Below are 21800 nucleotides of genomic sequence, written 5' to 3' on the forward strand. Positions count from 1 at the left end.
TTCCTCACTGTGTGCTTCATCACGTCCACTCAACCATAAAACCTTGACGTCAACATAACTAATATGAAGCCTGTAGTGCCACTATTTACCTGGTGGTGGCAGTCGTGACCTCATCGTTGTCATTCTGAGTGAGAACCTTGAACAGCTGGTTGAAGAGCACTGGCAGGAATCGGATGATCACTGGGATTCTCTCCATACTGAGAAGACCCTGGAGGAGGGTGGAAAAGAGATGTAAGAGCAGGGGGTGGACAAGATGGAAAATGAGAGGGAGTAAATGAGACACATAAACCACGTTTTTTTTTTTTTACCAGGTTTTACATAGTGCTGCACTGATTAGACATGTAGCAGTTTGTAGTTTTCAAGTCTCTGATTTTTGTCTCAGTGACAATATATTAAATTTGGGTGGATATAGTGCCTTTTATCTGACCTTCAGGCAGTTGAGGAAGTTGGAGGTAGGAGGTAGCGAGAGGTCCAGCTCTCTCTTCTGGCACTGCTGGAAGAATCGGTTCAGGTGGGGGTCCTGGCACAGAGAGGACATAGATATTAGATGTGAGAAGCTGGAATAATACTTAGTGGATTTTTAAGTTATTCCAAAAATGAAAACTTCTCCATTTCACCACTTTGTCAGTCAAAATTTTAGTCAGTGGTTCAGTCTCAATCTTTGCTCAAACAACCGTTGAATTTTTTTTTTTTTGTAGATTCACAAAGTATATATTTAACCATCAAGCTTATTGTAACAAGTGTTTTAGGGTTTGTAGTACGCACTGTTATTTTAGTGGAAAAGGTAAGTTTTTACAGCAGAAAGACCAAGATAAAATATCGATATTCTCTGACATTTAAAAACCCATCTTGAGACCAATATATTTTCCTGTGTTATTATGACTACATGGCTGGTCTTTTATTGTCTTTATTTATCACTGGTTTTACTTAACTGTAAAAGCAGTTTTTGTTTTTAAGTGTCCTACATAAATATATTGATTTGACTTGACCTTTGTATGGTGCTGCAACTGATACTGAAACACACAGTAGGCTGATCCAACTAACCAGCAAATCAAGAGATTGCTGTGCACCTCTCCAAACATCCTCTACCGGAAAACTGCACATAGACTCAGTGCATTTCTTTGTTTGGTGTGCCACTCTACATAAGAAGTTTCTATCTAGACAATCTAGACCCAGGCTAATTGTGCATTTTGTGCACATTGCATTTGCTTGGCTACGAAATATAAACGAAATTTAGGTACATCTATAATGGTCAATGTACGTCTACTTTAGAGTTTTGCACAGATATGCCACATGAATTTTAATTTTGTTAGAGAAAGCTCACAACAGCTCAGATAACATATGGCCAGCATTTTCATTTTGGGATGAAGTGTTTATTTAAAGCTAACCTTAACAGAGCATGTCATCATTCTGGCTCATTTTCCAAGGATTCAGTGGCTGAAACAATATGTAGAAAGCCACCCATCCTTCCATTTTCTATATCACTTATCCTGGTCGGGGTCATTTAAGGCTAACCTATCCCATACAGTATCAGTATCAGTTAGAGAAAGCTCACAACAGCTCAGATAACGTATGGCCAGCATTTTCATTTTGGGATGAAGTGTTTATTTAAAGCTAACCTTAACAGAGCATGTCATCATTCTGGCTCATTTTCCAAGGATTCAGTGGCTGAAACAATATGTAGAAAGCCACCCATCCTTCCATTTTCTATATCACTTATCCTGGTCGGGGTCATTTAAGGCTAACCTATCCCATACAGTATCTTGGACACATCCCCAGTCCATCACAGGGTCGGTAAACCAGTAAAAACAAAAAACAGAAAGCGAAGGGAAAGCCAGATGTTCTTACCTGAGTGTATACTGTGGAGACAACATTGGTGGACACTTTGAAGATGGCTTTTGCCCCATCGACCCATTTCACATCTGCTCCATTCTATAAAATAAAGGGGACACATCAACACCAGACAGCACAATAAGAAAGCCACCAGCCAATGTTCCATGTCCCATCTCTTCTAGCAGTCCATTTATCACAGGAAGTAATTCTTATTACTCATCTTCTCTCACAAAATGAATGCTTTTATTATTCATCAGTATTTCTAATATTCATACACCCTCCCACCTTGGTGTTGCTGGCTTCCTTGATGGCCAGGTATCCAGGCGGCAGGTTACAGGAGACAGAGATGTTGAACTCTTGAGATGACAGACGACCTTCTTTGAGGAGTGGCAGCCAAGAGTACCCAACTAAAGAACGATGCAGACACATACAAAACTAAGGATACTGAATAGTGGAAAAGACATATCATAACATAACCTTCTACATAATAAATGTTACACTAAATTATAGCTCCAGATCTACCACCAGCTCACCTGGGGTCTCCAGGGCTTCTTTCCTCTTAGCATTTGTCTTAGCATTGATGTCACAGGTGACGTGGTAAAAGGAGAAAAGAAGATGGTGCTTTTCATGAAGTTGGGTAGGAAGCTCAATCTTCACCTGTGGACACAGCAGCATGTAATAGGTTATATTACACAAATTAGCTGAAGACATGGTCTTGCTAAAGGCTGCTGAAGCTAAAGTCAATCAACAGTCAGTTTCTCAAGTCAAGTCTATTGTCCTCACCTCATCATAGAAGTCGGGGTTCTGAGAGTGATGCAGGACTGTTGAACAGGCTGTTGAGGTGAAGACTGGGCCTCCTGGCTTGCCATAGATGCACTAGAAAAATAACAATAGAAGAGAGAATAGAAAATTAGCAAAATAAAAAATCATGTTCAGCCATTTCCCCATGACACAAAGGGCTAAACTAGAGAACACTAAATCATATAAAAACCAATAAATGTCGCATCAGCATGTTTTTGGATAGCATGCTACCTTTAAAGGTTTGGCAACTTCTTCGTCTGAGCTGCGGAACTCCACATAGACTGCAAGGTTACGAGCCTGCGAACAAGAGCACCATTGTAACATTAATAATTGCCCACATAGCAAAAACAGTGAGCAATAAAATATATGAAGTATGCAAAAAACAAGAGTTATGTTGCAACCTTGTTACAACATTAGCTCATGCTCCTCTTAAATGATGCTTTCTTAGTAAAACTACTGTTCTATACCTTAGCGAAGCTCTTCTGACTGTCATATTTGAGGTGTTTAGGGTAGACGTAGATGTGGTTTCTGTAGACACGGTGCGGCTGGGTGAACTTTGTGGTGTCCTGAACAAACTCCTCCACCTCCACCGTAGGCTGGTATTTGCTCAGCTCCTCAAAGGGCTTCACTGGTACATAAGAGGATGTCACACAGTCTAAAAGCACAGAGAAGAAAGGGTTTCAAACACATGAGAAATACAGGTAAAAGGGGAGAATGAGGCACAAACACAGACAGAGAGAAAGAGATCGTACTAGGATGCTCCAGTGGAATAGGGTCGACTGAGATGTCCAGAGTCCCAGGAATAGTCTGCAGTTTGCTGGTCTTCTCAGCCCTGCATAAAAAAAAGTTACAATAAAATATTTTAAGAACTTTTTATCCTGTCTCGGAGAAGTCTACTGACCTACTTTACTGATAAAGCCTTCACAACGTCTTACCTTCTGTACTCAGTCACCAGCTTAATCAGGTCATCTGTGGAAATCTTGTTGCTCTCCTGTTTGAAGAGGGGTGAGAAACGAGACTCTCGGTCCAGTGACCCATGGTTGTCCTTAAATACTGACCTATAATAGATAGAAAGAGACATGAGCTACTGGTGTTGGTTATGCATTAAGTCCAATGAGGATAACAGCATCAAGAGAAAGATGTAGAAACCGGAGCTTCTCATCAGTGGCACTGACCTGACGGACCAGGCAAACGGCATCCGGTACTTTCCCAGTTTACTACAGAACTGTTTGTTGGATTTCAAAATCTTCTGAACAGTCTGTACAAAACAGAAACAGAGGACAGAAGGAAATGTTAGAATATAGCCACATTATTCTATTAAATTAAATTAAATGGGATGTGATCAACCTTAAATTCTAGATGACCTAGACAGTGACAGACTAAATCAGAGTTTGTTTAATACAGTAACTCTGGCAGCAGGTTGGATGTCTGGTGATTCACTTAGCCATTTAAACAAGGACGACATGGAGCATAGCCAGTAGGGAAACCAGGAAATGTCTTGGATAGGATCTAGGAAAAACCTAATTTCCAAACTCTCTGACCCAACTGGCATTCAGTGATGAAGATAAACCCTGGCCTTACAGGAAAACCATTTTGTCAATGTCATGCATTAAACTGTTAGAATAGATTTAAGTATTTCCCTTACAGTAAAACACCAAACAGTATGTCTCATGAGCCATTATTTCCAGCTTGTTACAAGAAATAAGGCAATATACAGTAAAAGACTTAGCTCTGTTATTGGTTAATGACAAAAAAAAAATCAAGACATTGAATCATACTAAGCAGTGTAAATGTTGATGCTAAACTGACAGTGAGAATGACAAAGCAATGAAAAAATGACTCTCTGACCTTGCTGGAGTCTGTGTTTTTGATATAAGGTTCAGTCCCAAAAGCAATGTTTCCCATCAGCACCTTTTCCACTCTGGCCACCATCACTATGTCTGTGTGGGGGTTGGTCACTGAGAAAATGGCCTGCATGGATAGCGTTGGAAAGTCACATTAAGAGTTATTTTTGATTTGATCCAACACTGTGTTCAAATATCACAAAATAATTGTACATCAAGAAAACATACTGTAGGAGTCTTGTACCTGTTTGGGAAAGCATAACCAGTGGTCCAGGTCCAGGCTGAGGTAACAGTCTCCCGGCTTCTTCTCTGCAGGAGAGCACAGGCCATTCTCCTGACCTCCAACCCCCGTCCCTGGACCACCTGTCCCGTTACCGCAGCCTCCGAGCATCTGATGCACTGCCTCGTGGTTGAGGTCTACATGGAAGTCTGCGGATACCTTTCTCCCCTCTCGAACATCCAGCAGAGCCAACGAGACGAAGAAGGGCTCAATCTGGTGGAACATATTAAACTCAGTCATTCTTTGTACATTTACAGTAACTCAAGAAGCAGTTCCTCAAACAATCACTCAGCAAAAAAGCTTATTTGACATGCTTTCAGAACACTGAATGAGTTCCTTTCTCTACTGCCTTTGATGTGTACCTACTGTAGAAGGGATATTTTTATATCTCACAGGGAAGTGACACTAAGAAATACCACACTGGATGTGTACAGAAAAAAACATTTAGCAGCTAGAGATGTGTGTTGCAGATATGAGAGTCATCACCGCTTATTTCCCAGATGTATTAATGCAAAAGTTAACATTGAAGCATGTTTGAATAACTGTCTTAAAGTGTAAAAGGTATATGTTTTTTCAGGGTGTTTCTAATCCTCACATTTGTGACTGGTCCAGTTTCAGTCTCGTTGACGCAGCCCTGCAGCATGAGGTTAAGGGAGCGGCAGGTTATCATAACCCTTTTGCCTAGCTTCTCCTCAAATGGACGCACTGGTGTGTTTTCAGTTGACAAATGTTCCGTCCGTGGGCTCCTCAGAACCTGTGGTTGGTGAAACGCAGTTTGTTACTCAGAGGCATTGTTTACTTTATTTTATTTTAGGGAGGCGGGGTTATTGAGAAGAATCTATTTTACTGATGAGATCTGGTTAAAACTACAGCCTCATGACAAACACAAACTGAAGACTGCAAGTAGAACCATGCATGAAGTCAAAACATTATTCAAGTCATATAAAAGATAAAACAAAGCAGAAAATCAATGCACTTATACAGACAAGTGTAGAGCTACACCCTTTATACTTACAGGAGTGTCAGGGTCGAGTGAGAACAGATTTAACCTCTCTTCTCTCCTGGCAGAGCGAATTCCCTCATCTGTCTCAGAGATAAACTGTAGAAGGAGAGATGACACGAAAGATGGAAAGAAAAATAGCCTATTATAAATTATGATATCAGTAAAAACAGTAAGAACAGTTTCCAGTTTTGTTTTTTTTTTAGAAGAGAGAATTTGAATAGAGACATGTTTGAGTTTTCAAATCAGTATATATAAGTCTTAAACTGATGACTTGGACTTAAGCTTTACTGTGGAGTTCTTTTGAAAACAAAGACAATTCAATTAAACGTTCTGTGTTTTTTTGCAAAAATGCATTGTGCATATTTTTGAGGCCTAACAAACACTCTGATGCATTTCCTTCTTCATAAAACATTTACAAAGCCGTTTTGGGGAATATTTTGAGTATTTTGCACTATTTACAGCCATATTTGCATCCAGCAGTCCTCTTCTTCCTCTATTTTCGTTGGCATATTACTATTTCAAATTTTTTTGGCACATTACTGCCACCAACTTTTGATCACTGGAAGCGTGAAACAATTGTCAGGAATGTGCATCCTCATGTATGTACCAGTAAAGTGAACAAAATTGGGACGCGCTAATCAAAACATTGCTCCATAGTGACACCAGTGGCCAAAACCTCCACAGCGTGCCTTTAAGTAGACACTGACAGTTGTGCTGCACATGCATGTACAGTTAATTATGAAAATGCTAAGTGCAGGGAGCAGCAGGAGAGTTATATCATTGTTTGAAAAAGAAGAACTACAAGTGTAGCAAACCTTTGCTAACTCCGGATTGATGCCTTTCTCTGTTGTATCTTCATTCTCCTGCAAACAGCAGTCACTCAACGACAGGTCAAACACATCTGGAGGGGGAACAAGCACAATCAGGACTCCAGAGACTGACATCTGTGTATGAATGATGACTGCCAATACTGAGTGGATGGGAAAGTTTATCTATACAGTCAATTTCCCCATAAGTTAAAGATCATATAACATTTTCTAAAATAGGTTCAGCAGTACACTAAACACACACTAACTGGAGTCAGTGGACATATATCCATAGCAGAATAAAGTATGACTCCATCTGTGGTATTTATGGATAATAAGGCAGGCAAGCATCTGCAGAAATAAAACCTTCATGTGCCTGGAGCAATTCTTCCCAAAGGCCACGCTGAACAAAATGGCTCATTAATGGAAGGTCACCATGCACTCGCAGTCTGATTTAGAGGCATGCTAACAGACCACAGAGCCGTGACAGCTGAGGCTATTACATCATTCCATCACATTTCACTGGGGCCAATTCTCAGAGCTCCGTCAGTGTGTGTTATGTTCCAGGCTCTCACAGACTATTATGGATTTTACTTCCATGTAAAGTTTTTTGTTAATAACAAGGTATGATGTACTAAACCAAGGTGGAGTCCCTGGTTGGTGTCAGGTCACATTTCCTGATGGTTATGTTATGGATCGAGCCCAACCCAGTAGAAATTCCCCATGGCAAGATGGCAGTAATTATCTTATTAAAGTAGTTAAAGTCAGAAAGAGAAGAAATGGTTACAATTTTGCTGAAACTAAGCATGAAATCATGTCTCTTTTAAGAACATGTTTTATCCATGTTTTGGAATTATGCTAAAATGTTCTTTGCCTCTTTTAAAACTTCCCTTTCTTTTCTTTATTACCATTTATGTATCCATCCACTTTGCTCTTGCCAGCTATTTTTCAGTTTCTTATTTTTATATCCATCAGAAACAGAAACATTCTCACCCTGGCGATGGTCGGTGAGGTCCAGACTCTTGCGGTCCTGAGCGGGCCCGTCATGGGGACTGATCTGTAAGATGCGGTTTAGCGTGCTGATCCACTCCTCCATGTCCTGCTCACTCTCCGCGGCCAGCACGAAGTACGTAACCTCGTTCATCTTCAGCTCAAAAGCATGCTTCCTTAGACGGTTATTCTTTAGGGGGATGAATGGATGGTTGGATGAAATTATGGTTTCGGGATGTTTATTGGATCAATTAAGCTCCTCTCAAAAACAGGAAAAACACACTTTATACATTTTATTTTATATAATCCTAACAACAATGTTATGGTTCGGAACTTATTACAAAATGGCTGTTGGTACTTGTAAACAGGAAGTTGTATCGAAGTTTGGTATAATGTCACTTCTTCTAAATTTAACTTTTGTTTGTTTGTTTGTTTTTAAATGTGACCTCCATGTTTGGAGGACTTTTAACCATGTATGTTCCTTGCTGTTCCTTTGAGAAGAGCCTAACTTGATCCCATTTACATCAGCAATTAAATTAAGCCAGACAATTGTATCTTCAAACTTCTTATATGGACATAAACTGCATGAATGACAGAGTAAGAATGACATCCATAAGTTTGTCACTGGGTAACTTACATTAGCTCAAACCCAAACCACCCCTTAACAGCAGCCCAACAATATCATGACCTGGGCATGTAGTGTCATCATGCAGTACAATTATATACTACAGTGTCTCCCCGTACAAGATCAGAAATATTCAGTTACATTGCAATTTTTCTTCATTTTACTTTGTCCTGCTACTGAAATTCGTCTATAAAGAGTCTGCTAACATGGCTAACTTGGACCTTTGCATCTGTCTCCTAATATAAACATAAAGTCTATATATGGTTAAAATACAGTTTATATATAAATTTTTTACACCAGGTAGGCTGTGGCAAAAAGAAGTTTGAAATTTGTGTTATGTGGTTGTTTGCTCATATGAGTGCTTTAAAACCTACCTGCACCACACCAGTACATGAGTCAAGGAAAATGCACCCTTTGGGTTCCTTGGATATCTTTTCATCTTTGTAGAAGTTCATGATGTAGGAGTTGTCTGTCAGTTGGGTTAGCTGAAAGTATCTCCTCTTGAATGACTGTGCAGACAGGAATAAAGTCCAGAAAGGTTCAAATAAAGTTCAAATAGTCTGGCTCAGAGACAAAGTCATAGGCGACTAATTATTTTATAAAAAGTAATTTTTAAAAAAACATAAAAAGTGATCTTCAAATATATTTTCCAGTAATGTAATAGGAGAAACTAAGATCATTCTGGGCAAAATATGTTATCAACAGGAGTTGAATTTCAAGTCAAACTAAGTTTACAAGGTCAGAGAGCAAGGTAAAACATTTCAGGTGAGAACAGGGGAAGATCTCATGATAATGGTGGAGAGGCAAGACAGAAAAAGTGTGTGTGTGTGTGTGTGTGCATGAAAAGGAAGAGCATCAGACATTTTCTCACCCGCACAGTGATACTATTGTTGACGGTGCTGTTAAAGTTCCCTTTGTATAGCCAGCCTGACCGAAACACACCGATCCCTCCCCCTCCTCCTCCTCCTCCACCGCCTCCCCCACCTCCTTTGGATGAGGACAGGGAGGTGGTATCCTGTAAAAACATAAATACGGTAAGTTACAGATACATTAGCTTGCCATTTAGCCCTCTGACACAGAGAAGCAGATGATCAATAGAGAAAAGGAGATTTTCTAGACTCGCTCTATCCAACAATGACTGTTTGTCAGTTAAATTATGTTCATAAACAATGTCCCACTGACCTGTAATGAGCTAACTGCTCTTTCAGAGTATATTTTAACAGCTTTAAGGCTACCATAAACCAATTTAAACATGAGACCCAGGATGTATCCAGTATGTAATGCATTCTCTAAAAAGCATTTGTCAGAAGATGGTCATCACTGACCTCATCCTTGTCCATGTCCTCATAGTCAATCTCAAAAGAATGGGATGGCAGCTTCTCTGCTTTGTATAGTTTCCTGTAAAGAAATGGGGAAAGGAGAGAAAGATACTGAGAAAAACGTGGAACTCTTCAAATGAAATATACTTATGGAAAGAGAAAATGATTTCAGGAATTTAATTAATCTACTCTATTTGAGTGTTGCAAGTGACTGTGGGTGGCTGACTCTGCCTCATCATTCTCTGTCAAGAGTCAACAATAGGTGGCCCTCGCTCAGTCCTGCTCCACTGATTTCACAGTCCGACCCATCTTTGTATGTGAGCCATTGGATAAAATGCCTTTATGTGTGTGCTGTGAGCTGCAGACAACTAGGCTGCAGTCTGTGCAGGATAACACTGGAACCACCCATTGCTAAAAGTCACACAGTCGTAAAAGCTGTCTGAAATAATCTCTTAAGGGGACTATGTTTAGAAGATTTCAAGTGATTGTGGGCTGGCCACTGACCCAGGAATGCTTATATTGGCCTGCACAGATGAAGATCACTCCACTCAAATCATAGCGGTACCAACAAGAAGCTGCAGATTCTCATTGTACTATGGTTTCCCTGGTCTAATTCACTTGAACATGTTCTACAGATCTGTGAGCATATAGTTAATGTGTGGTTAGCTTGTTAGCTTAATAAACAAGTGATGTAATGCTGAAAATGTCAGAGGATAAATTAACTTTATGGAGTAATATCTTGGCATAATTGTGCTCCAACTTCTGTTTAAGTTCCATCTTACTTTAAAGCACATCCTGGATGTCAGTTCATAGGTCATGTGAACTGACTGAAAGAATACAGTGGCAACCCATGGGACAGAAGAAGGACATTCCTGTGGTTGAGAGCAGTAACAGCAGGGCTGTGCTGGGTCAGTCTCACTGGGACTGACAAAACCCTAGTTGACTGACAGCCTGATGACTGAATGACTGACTGTCTGGATCATTATCTGACTAAATGATTGACATTTAAAAAGGGGATTGAGGGAGTTCTGAAAGTTGACATTTGTTGGAGTGGAATGTCCTCCTTCTTGTCTTTCACTCAACACCAGTAACCATCTTGTTGTTGTTAATGACCTCCCACATCAGTGTAACAAATTGTGGTTATGCTTGATGTTAGCTGCTACTTCTGGGTCTGGTTGTTTATGAGGAAGAAATCCAGCGTGTCTTTAATCAAGTCAGAAAGTCAAACAATTCTGAATCCACGTTTTTAAAAAATTTCCATATCATCATACATTGAAAAATAATGTAGAGAATAAAACATCTCCACATGGATAAAACCATGCTCTAAGGCAGTTAAAGGAAACACCTATAAGAGCCTAGGGCTGGCTTTTGCTTGAAAATTTGCAATACCGATACTAAGTTTTTGGTACCCATATCAAAAAGGTACTTTTTCAATAGCTTACTGTTAGAAATATAAACATATTTTTCTACAAAACACTATTTCTGTGGGGTAAAAGAAGCCAAAAACTGTTTAAAATAGAAAAACTGACAAAACTGAAATCACAAACTAGTGAACTTGAAGCCAACTTTTGGTTTTTGACAGCTTTAGATAACTTATGACACATTTCAGCTGGTTCAGGTTAGATCCTATTCAACATCAGAAACTGTACACAGGGTGATTGTCAAAAGTGTATTACCTGGGCAGCAGGCGGTAGTCTCCAGCGTAGTCATCATACTTGAACTCGACCACATTTAGTTCAGAGTTGTAATACTTGCAGGCCTGGAGGAGCGGGAGGAGTTTAAGATGAATATGATTAAATATTAAGTTTCTAAAATGATGTCCTCTGTGGGAAACCTTGACCTGAAGTAGTTGAAATATTTACAGTCACTGAAGAAAGCTATATTACAGTAGAAACAGGGAGTGTCAGACATCAGATCTCCTGAGGCCTAGTTACTAATCTGCTGGCTGGGATTCATCATTAGATTATTTAAATTATGAAAGGAACTGAATTAACACTCTGTCCCCGAGGAATCTGCAAAAAAAGATATCTTTACATCTTTATAGATGGATTTCAATCCATGAGATTTGTTTGTCTTATGTGTTGAAATAGTACTCTTATAGGACAAGAACTGTAAGTTTTAACTGTCTCTCCCTCTCTCTCTTACACACACACACACACACACACACACATACACACACACACACACGCACACACACACACACACACACACACACACACACACACACACACACACACACACACACACAGAAGATATAAACTCAGCAAGGCAGTTTCACATCCTCTCCTCTGTCTGCTTGTTGAATGGCGTGTCGCAATTCTGTTTCATCCATTTGTTTGGAGAGATCTTCATCTTTTGTTAACAAAGTCACAAAGTATAAACAGACCAAACACATTATCAGCTACAATATCAACCTGAGACAGGCCAGCACACATACACAGAGTCAGACATACACACTAGTCTCCAGTGAGCTGTGACAGTACTGTCTGGGGAGTTTCCGTCTACACGGATATTATTTCTTCACTGAGCCTTTAAGATTATGGCTGGTCGATCTGAAATGAGCCCTGATAGAGCTAGCCTACACACAAACACACATTTAGATATGCACACACATCTGGTTTATTTTAGAGGTATGACGGAGGCATGGTGAAACCACTCCACCGGTATCAGGATGTCCTATATTAATAACTGCCTAAACTGACAAACCTAACAACCACCACCACCACCACCACCAACTGAAATCTTTTTCACTCCAAATCTCACTCTTAAGTCATGTGCACACTCTCATACGTGGGCATGCACACACACAAACACACACAAACACAGTACACCTCACCTGTCTGACCAGCAGACATTCAGCCTGTAGCTCTGCCCCCTCAGGAACAGTTGACTTGAGAGTCCGTCTCTCCTGAGGCACCGTGGACACCTGCAGGGATAAAAGGGATAGAGGAGAAGAGTTAATATGACAGCGAAAACACACACAAAGCTTTTTACATGTTTTATAGCAGAGATAGGCCACCTAATCTGAAACAAAGAGCATCCACATAAAAAAAATAATGCATGAAATAAAACAATAACCTTCTGATTACAAGAGGATGTGTCAGGAACTGGGTGGCTCAGTAACACTGCTTAACAATATGGGAAATATTCTGATTACTGATAGGATAGGTATAGGAAATCAACACTACCTAAACAACCATGTTACACAGTAAGTGCAATATTGTACTCCAAGGAGTCCTGATATTGAGAATTTCAAGAGACAACTTCAAACTCACTTGTACTTGTTAGGCTTCAACTGTGCATAAATAACCAGCTTAAGTCTTTGTAGGTCTGTGTTGTCTCTATGTGCTTTGTATGACCATGTTCTTATTATTATGATAATCTTCACTCTGTTTTTATTCTTACTTTTCTCTTCTCTCTTTTCATCTCCGTTATTTTGTTTTGCTTTGTATGCTATAACGCACTTTGGATCAACTGTGTTGTGTGTAAAGTGCTATACAAATAAAGTTGAGTTAATATATATAAAGAAAGAGATGCGGCTCTACCTCATCCACTTTTCAGTTGTTTTAATGTATCATATATTAGCTTCTAGCAGATATATATGTGTATATGTAAGCTAACGAAAGACAGGAAACTGAAGCACAGAAATGCCAAAGACAGGTTTTTAAAGTGTCACCATTCTATAGTTAGTGTCAACCAGAGAGGTGTGACCACTTTATTTCCTGTTTAGAACATTTCTTGCAAACAAAACTTTAAAAAATGTAAGGGAACCTTATCAAAAATGTTTATTCATGTTATGATTTTTTAAACCCTCAAATATCAATATTGGTATTGGCATAAAAAATGCTGTATAGCTCAGGCTCTAATATCAACACCTCCTGAGCAATGATTTGGGAGGAAACACAAAAAGTTAGAATCAGAATATGAATGTAATATTCATTAATTCCTTCTTCTCAAAGTTGTTTCTGGCCCACTTTATTGCAGTGAAGATGAATAATTCAGGTCCAGTCTTTTAATGTGTTCCCTTCCTCAGTACTGATTAGACCTACAACTGAAACCTGGAGCTTTAATTACAGATCATACTTCATGTTCCATGAAACAGAAAGTAAACATATAATCTTTCAGGTGGACATTCATTTATTCAGAACGAAATACAGAACCATTTTCCAAGTCATTGTTTAAAAAAGGGAAAGAAAACAAGTCAGAGCTAAAGAAGTGTGAAAAGTGACACTTTGACCAATCAGCAGGCGGAAACGCTGAGCTCTCTAACCAACTGGCAAAGAAGCAGATCTAGTTAATGCCTTTTGGTGCATTAGCAGTACTCCTCCAAGCTACTTTCACTTACAATTATGGAAATTGACTGTAGGCTGCAGCGACACAGAAAATCATAGAGGATATCGTGTTTTGTAGCCAGACAGAGCTTGAAACCAGCAGTCGTGCATTTAAACTACAACAAAACAAATGATTCCTTTTACTATAATCTGCCAATTTGGTCATCATCATGCAGTGCGTCTGCAGAAACACATTAGTAGAGTAACGAAGGTACTAATGAACAAAGAGCTACAAGTGACTGGACAGAATAAATAGTTGACCGTAATGAAAAGACTGCAATGCTCAACATGCATGATCAGTGTGAATAATTCATGGCGGAGTGGAGAGAAGGTGTCACATGTTGCATTGCAAAGATCAATATATTATTCAATTATCAACTTACTACTTGCAATCATTACTGTAAGCAAATTAAAAACGGTGCAAATGTTTGGCAGCATCTATGACGGGTTGGTTATTAGCAAAGGAGGAAAAGCGAATGTTTGCACTTTGGCACTGGTTGCACTTCATTACTTTATATATTGTATTTGTAGTTTTTCAATAAAGATCTTTATAAAAAAAAAGTTTACAATTTTTTCCTGTGTTTGAATATTATTATTACATTTGCTGGGAAATTGAGATTTATAACAGTGTTAAATTGATTTTCTTTTTTTGTTATTATTATTTCCAAAGCTTCAGTGCAAGTACAGTAGCTAACTAAGACCTGTAGACTTGCTAATCAAACATCTGTTTGATCACTTATGTCTCTCATGAATAATGAAAACAAGACTTTGGAGAAAAATGGAACACAAGATATATGTTGATCTTGGAAACATGTTTGAGAGATACAATTTTTTGGGGGGGATTAAATAATACAAATGAACTAAGACAGTATTTAAATTAAAAGATGCCATATTATTTAATACAAATTAAGTTTTATGTTTCATCTGTTATTCATGTGGTTAGTTTATTAGACATTATTTCAGCACTAGGCGCTGTCCATAGTAAAACCTTCTAGTTTTGTATATTACAAACAAAGCACAGAACTGTTTGCTCTACACATTGAAATACTGTTATCGAGATATTACTATGTCTATAGAAGATGTGTCTGAAACATGCCTAAAATATTTAGCAGAAATTTAATTGGGGGCCAAATCATTTTAATGGGCCACTATTTGTCAACTCCTACTCTGGGACGTGTCAGTTTTATTGTTAATGCTGCAGCTTCTGAAAATTAAGACGACTTCCCATAAAATTCTGTGTTTCCTGTCACACACAGACAGATGTTCTCATTTGCTAAACATGTTGGAGGTGATTTTTTTTTCATTTTCCTCTTTTTTTCCTCAATTTGGGATTTCTCCTGCACTGTAGTTCTCGTCACTACTAACTGCCACTGTTGGGAGGAGCCTCTCCGAGTTTAGGAGAGCACAAGCATAACCGCAGGAGTTTGGAATAATTTGTATCTGTACTGTAAAATAATCCTGAATATAACCTGCCATTTATGACTTTAATACAACATAAAACACATTGTAAAGACAGACAGGGACTGCCAATCTGTAGTGGTCTTATTCCTATTTAGGGTCAAAGGGGCATGTCTGCATGAATGGTGTAAAAACGACAAAGAAACAGCATGCAACGGCCAAGGCAACTAGTTGATCAATAGTCGATTAAATGCATTTATCATGTACAACCGCCAAACAATTGCTGTTTACAGCTTCATAAATGTGACAATTTGCTGTTTTTCTTTGTCACATTCTTGTAAATCGAATATCTTTGAATTATTTTTACTGTTGGTCAAGAAAAGTATGGTATTTTAAGACATCACATCACATTGTGTCCTGGTTTAGACACTGACAAAGTAATTGCAATGCTTTATATACTGCAATATCTTTGTTGCATGTCATCCTCACTCTCTCCTTCCCTCATTTTTTATAAGCTCTCAAGGGTATGCCATCTAATAAAAGCAAAAACGTCCAATCAGGCTCTGATAACTTGAGATGGGAATCTGCAGGAATGGGTGTTCAACAAACTTAATTGTTAACCATTTAATTAAAATAAACTGATATATAACTCAATGATGAACATAATTGTTAGCTGCAGCTGTAGTCTATAGGCAATTTAGGGAAATTCCTCTGATCTGTGTGTCTGAGGGACAAAAACGTGACAAACACATACACTCTACAGAGAGAGCCAGGACCCAGATTAAAACCAAGAACCTTCTTGTTCTGACTGGGTTAACCACTGAATCACCATGAGACCACAAACACACACACGCCCACACTTACCGAGAAATCATTATCAGGGAATAGGAATAGATCTCTCAGAGGGTCTTCCTTCAACTCGTCCCCCAGTTCAGAGATGACAGCCTCATAGTCAAGTGGATCAATCAGCTTAGGCTTCTCTTGCTGCAAATAGAGACACAAAGATAAATGATCAGTATTCATGCATTTGGCTGTTAAACGATCCAATCCGATACGTTACGATACGATACATTACGATACGATACGATACATAGAGTATTAAAAAGTGTCAAATATTGAAAGTTGGCTTAAAATATTTGGTCAGATTTAAAATCAAAATCAAATGTAGATTTATTTTATTCAGGCAAGTTCTTTATTAGAACACAGACGGTGACATTACAGAAAAGTGTCATATTTTGTTAAATTTGCTGTATAAAACATTTTCACATTCTCCAAACTAGAGTATCAAAAAAAGTAGCATCTGCATCTAACTTCAGGAATTGTATTGTGTGAAACGTTTGAAAAAATGTCCTCAAGAATGAAAGGGAGGAGGAATGGAGTGGTCTTTTATTTAACTAGATTGATGCTATGACTTGCAGTCTCCGTGGCAGATACTCCCCTAAAAATGTGGGACTTAAAGATGGAAATGGTCACAGTAAATTAGCAATAGACAACACACAATCTAACCATTCTGGAAAAAAAACATAATGACCATGACATTTCCTGCGTTTTGCTATGACATCATTAGGACCTAAAATAAATCATGGAGGAAGTAGCTGAACAGCAACAGCTACAACAACTGTGACACACCTCACAGAACAATACAACTGTGAACTTGTTTTAAATAAACTGAAATGAAAAAGCACTATGTGACATATTACAGATATAGTAAGACAGCTTTAGTGTCACAATCTAAGCCTGTCAGTGGCAAAAACAAGTACTTTTAGTGGACGTACATTGACGGGGTGCTATTGCCCCAGGGTGTTGGTTGATTGGAGCCCATTTCATGGCTGCTGGCTAAAGCTCTGTCACTCAATACTAAACCAGTTTCCAAATTTGTTGTCCCCATTCACTTAGACACAAAAAGATGGGAAAATAGGGTCCTGCTTGAAAAATACTAAAGTTTCCACTCATCTTGGTCTACAACCAGATATGGGTGGGATTTCCTTTCAGTACAAGAACACTTACTGACACTATAACCACAAACATGAAAACATCGCACACAAGACAAGCTTTCCAACACTTGCTCCACCTGCTTATGTCCCTGACCACTTTTTAGACGCTGACTGTATAAACCACAAAAGTAAAATGTGTAAAATGATAATGTACCTCTGACAAACCAATCCATTGCAGACTTGATTTCTCTTTCTCAAAGAGATTTAAAAACTACAATTAAACATTATGCAAGTTACTCAATGAGTCACACAAAAAACAACATTTTCAACATGTGTTCAACAGATCTAGGACGGTGGAAAAGTACTTCTGTCATTCAGAGAATAGCAGCAGAGCAGCAACAGCAGTAAAACGAGAGCTGTGGTCAGGAAGACAGAGGAAGTAATGATCTCTGTTTAGGTTCACACGCATACAGTGCAGACCGGGGCCTTTATCAGCTACCTTAACAGAACAGGCCTTGGCACATGAGCAAGAGACAGCACAGGGGAGTGGGGGGCAGGAGGCAGGGGGCAAAAGCAAGAACAACTGAAAGTGATGCATGTTTTATGACAGCTCTCTCCCTTTGTACTGCCCGTACAATACATATATTATTTACCGTTATATTTACTTTTATGCAGTTTGAAAAATATGTATGCTGCTTTATATTCTGTCCAGATCTACAATGTGTTTTATTTTGTTTTTTCCTTGTATTTATTCAGTCCAACTTTTACTAAGTATTGCACACATGCATGCAGAATTCAATAATAAATACTGCTTTAACCATTAGTTGATTAATCAATTAGCCAAATGAATTGTCAACAATTAAAATAACTGATTAATCTTTCGAATCAATTAAACTAATAAGACAAAAATTAAAAACATATCACTGTGAATTAAATATATTTGCATATTGGACTGTTGGGTGGACAAAACAAGAAAATCTTACAGACTAAACAATTAGTTAATTCATTGAAACAATACTTAACATATTATTAATAATATTGATAATGGAAATAATCTGTAGTTGTAATAGCCCTAATAATTAGTGAGTAAATCTTTTTTTTAAAAAAACTTGCTTTTCTAGAACACAAGCATATAAATGACATAGAAAAGTGATAGGCAGGCAGATATATTAAACTTGAGGTTTTCATACGCATAGAGTGACTCTACTCTGACCCATGTGACGTCAGTGTTTCAGGGGATAGGCTGGCTTTCCCAACACAAGATGATATCTCTCAGAGATTGTACCGTGAGTTCTGCTCAGTGCACATTAGTGATATATACATTATTTAATCTGTTAACTTCAAAGTATTCTTCTCTAGGTGGCTTTTCCTGTCACAGAGCCTTGTTCAACAAACTGTAACCAACAAATGTTGAAAAAGAGGAAATGAAGCGCACAATAATCATCATAAAACACTGTTTAGAGACTGAAGAGCATGACCATAGATAAAGGTATATAAATCACACTTACAACTATGGTTGATAGCAAGCAGACATATGTAAAGCACAGATAGTAAATGTGGTAGTCGGTTAACACTAGAGCTGATGAGTATGATGCAGCAGTGACAATAACCAGCAAAGACAGAGGGAGACATACAAATACATACAATACTCAGACGGTTGAAATCCGATCGCACTCGTTTGCTCTTTACTTTCCTCCTGAAGGTGATTTTACTCCTGAAGCTCATTGCCAGCAGACTTAAATAAAGTTACAGTATTAAACAAAAACGCAGCTGACTTCCACTAACAAGAGAAAAAAAAAAACGGTCTACATTCAAAGTGAGCTTAACAAAACACACACCGCGGGCATGTGTTCTATCAGAAGCAGAACTAGCACTGAGTGGGGTTTGAGTCGTCTGTCAGCGCACGTGGATGTTGAGGAAGTTGAAGGTGATGTCCAACACACATGAACACAGTTCAACACACGCAACCACATGCACAACAACCACATACATACAAACGAAGACAGAGAGAAAATCCCCCAAAAGAGAAATCAACCAACCAGACACTTCAGTTTCTGTTCATCACATTCTATGACTCTCAGTGTCTTTTGCTTTAAAACAATTGTGTGAGAATGCAATTTAAAGCATTACTGTCTGTCTGAACAAATCAAGGGTTCGAAAGGAGAGAAGATCCATTATTCTTACACTCTACATTACAAACAGACACAGTAAGGGGCTACTCCCCACTCTACAGTTAAACACTATCATGCATTCACACACATCACAAAATTTATCAATAGCACACCCTCAGACCACACATGTTCACATACTTGCATGTAGCCACCATGCAAACCATCAACTTCCTGCTCTAAAGTGAGTTTGCCCTCCTTACTGTACATGACAACAAAAAATAAAAAGTAAGAGAATTCTTCACACATGTTTGTTCTCATCGTAATACATGAATACATTTAACACATGAATGCAGAATAACATTAACATTTATTTGGCTATACACACACAGACACTCACTTCCCCCAGATTAAACCTCATAGCAGAACAGAGATCTGTAGAAGAGGAAACAACTTCTGATACTGCCCTTCTGTTTACCTGTTGTTGATACATTACATGAAACAGCACCAGTAGACTTTTTGGGAGAACTCGGAAAGATAAATGGTGTTCTTCATTTGAATGGGTCAATTCATCAAATAAAAAAACAACATATTGTCTCACTCACCTCTAGTGGTATAACCATACAGATAGGTTTTGTTTTTATTCACCCATATTTTTAAATGAAATGTGCCCACTTCACCTCAAGTAAATGGTGAATAATCTTTGAATAATCCGCAGAGCACTGTCTGTTGATTATCCCCATACTGTACAGAGTATATGAGACACAGTTTCTTAAAAGAAACATTGCTGAAACATTGAATTAAAAAAAAAAGAAAAGTTATTTCAAAGCTGTGTTCACCACAAATTAAAGGTGCAGTGTGTAGGATTTAGTGGCATCTAGCGGTGAGGTTGCAGATTGCAACCAAGTGAAAACTCCTCCCCCCCTCCCCTTCCAAGCATGTTGGAGAACTTATGGTTGCTACGAAAAGGTCCTCTCCACAGCCAGAGTTTGATTTGATTTTCTAAGCTACTGTAGAAACATGGCAGTGCAACATGGCGGACTCCGTGGAAAAGGACCCACTCCCTATGTAGATATAAAAGGATCATTCTAAGGTAATAAAAACACAATAATTCTCATTTTCAGGTGATTATAAACTAATTAAAACATACTTATGAATATTATATTCCATTTCTGCCAAGCCTGTTCCGCAAGATTCCACTAAATTCTACACACTGGACCTTTAATTGCCATTGTATTGGGGTGGAGGCAGGAATCTCAGAGATAAATATCTAAAAAAAAAAAAACTGAGCAAATAAAACCGTCCTGCTAAATGTTGCAGTGCATCACATCAGTTAACGGCAGCTGGTTTTGGTCAAGTAATGTGACATAATAACCAAATCTGAGGTTAGAGTGCAAAAACCATTTCACATTTGTGAAGAAAACTGATGGGGAGCAACATGTAGTAGAAATTCCGTGTCAAATATAAAGTTGTGAAATACAGTCATTGTGTGCTAGCATCTTGCTATTCATGAGATTGTACGATTCAACAAACATGAATGAGAAAGGATCTCCAGTTAGCACTATGTCTTGTGATTTAACTGAGCAGAGTGAAACAACATGGCCCTGCAAGTCTACCAGGACAAGTAATGCATTAATCTTAATCTACTGTATGCTGTCCTAATTTAATAGCCGCTAATAAGTCTTTGATGTTTTGCATCTGAAACATTGAATCATAATAACTCTCAGCACTGCGCTCCTTCAAGCCTAGTTAACGTCTGCAGCAATATGCAGCAGTTCAACCTCCCTTTTCTTCCACTCACTCCTCCCTCCATCCTTCCTCTGTTCTGCACCAGCTGCCTCAGTTGGCTCTATCCCTCCTCTCTCTTCCCCTCCTCTATCGCTTCCTCATCTCATCAAACATCCTCAGCGCACTCCTTTATTTCTTCTTCCTTTGATTCTCTCTCCGTCTCCTCTCCGCTCCCTTGTTCTCACCCTATTAAACATCCCTTTTAACATCTCTCCTCCAGGCCCCCGCTCCTGTTTCTCGCTCCCTCCCTCTTAGCAGGGGTGAGGTAGAATGGGTGTTGATGTTGGTAAACTACAGCTGTGAGGAGGGCACAAATAGAGCACTAGACTGGTGGCTCACAGCGTGGCTTTCCTCCAGAATAACCACGAACAAGGGAGCGAGACAGAGGGAGAAGAGGGGGAGTACTCTGAATTAGTCGGGAGAATAAAGAAGAGCGGAATAAATCTAAGTTGAGAAACAATTAAGATCGAGAGCCAAAAAAAAGACAAAGATGGAGAGAAATCACAAGGTTCACCTCTTCGCACATCATGTACACAAGCTGGCCCGCATCATTCTCGAGTGTAGATTTAAGGGCTTATCATCTCGTTACGGGAAAGATGTGAGGAGAGTGTGACAAAAACTGAGGGATGGGGGAGTGAGAAAGATTGATAGGGAGTAAGAGAGAGACAGAAAGGGAGAGAGAAAGAGGGGGACAGAGACAGCTGAGACAGCAGAAGAAACCAGACAGAAGCCATCTGCTT

At 38.9% G+C, this 21800-nt stretch overlaps 1 protein-coding gene across 10 annotated transcripts in view; it reads right to left on the reverse strand.

Moving 5' to 3' along the window:
* The window catches only part of dock10 (dedicator of cytokinesis 10), a 68965-nt gene that overhangs the window by 19575 nt on the left and 27590 nt on the right, over positions 1 to 21800 (reverse strand). For 9 of the 10 annotated variants that reach the window (XM_044354282.1, XM_044354281.1, XM_044354288.1 and 6 more), the window contains 23 exons: positions 16095 to 16214; positions 12338 to 12427; positions 11178 to 11260; positions 9508 to 9580; positions 9054 to 9197; positions 8557 to 8691; positions 7561 to 7747; positions 6577 to 6662; positions 5774 to 5857; positions 5354 to 5512; positions 4723 to 4971; positions 4483 to 4605; positions 3810 to 3892; positions 3570 to 3692; positions 3387 to 3466; positions 3102 to 3289; positions 2866 to 2931; positions 2617 to 2709; positions 2367 to 2490; positions 2119 to 2240; positions 1849 to 1932; positions 428 to 520; positions 90 to 208 (listed from right to left, as the gene is read on the reverse strand). In XM_044354282.1, coding sequence (XP_044210217.1) covers positions 90 to 208; positions 428 to 520; positions 1849 to 1932; positions 2119 to 2240; positions 2367 to 2490; positions 2617 to 2709; positions 2866 to 2931; positions 3102 to 3289; positions 3387 to 3466; positions 3570 to 3692; positions 3810 to 3892; positions 4483 to 4605; positions 4723 to 4971; positions 5354 to 5512; positions 5774 to 5857; positions 6577 to 6662; positions 7561 to 7747; positions 8557 to 8691; positions 9054 to 9197; positions 9508 to 9580; positions 11178 to 11260; positions 12338 to 12427; positions 16095 to 16214 — 2708 coding nt within the window. Of the gene's footprint in view, positions 1 to 89; positions 209 to 427; positions 521 to 1848; positions 1933 to 2118; positions 2241 to 2366; positions 2491 to 2616; positions 2710 to 2865; positions 2932 to 3101; positions 3290 to 3386; positions 3467 to 3569; positions 3693 to 3809; positions 3893 to 4482; positions 4606 to 4722; positions 4972 to 5353; positions 5513 to 5773; positions 5858 to 6576; positions 6663 to 7560; positions 7748 to 8556; positions 8692 to 9053; positions 9198 to 9507; positions 9581 to 11177; positions 11261 to 12337; positions 12428 to 16094; positions 16215 to 18808; positions 19040 to 21800 lie in introns of those variants that run through there. The other variant, XM_044354283.1, reaches the window with a different exon arrangement.

This window comes from Thunnus albacares, chromosome 6 (genome assembly GCF_914725855.1).
Source record: "Thunnus albacares chromosome 6, fThuAlb1.1, whole genome shotgun sequence".
NCBI lineage: Eukaryota > Metazoa > Chordata > Actinopteri > Scombriformes > Scombridae > Thunnus > Thunnus albacares.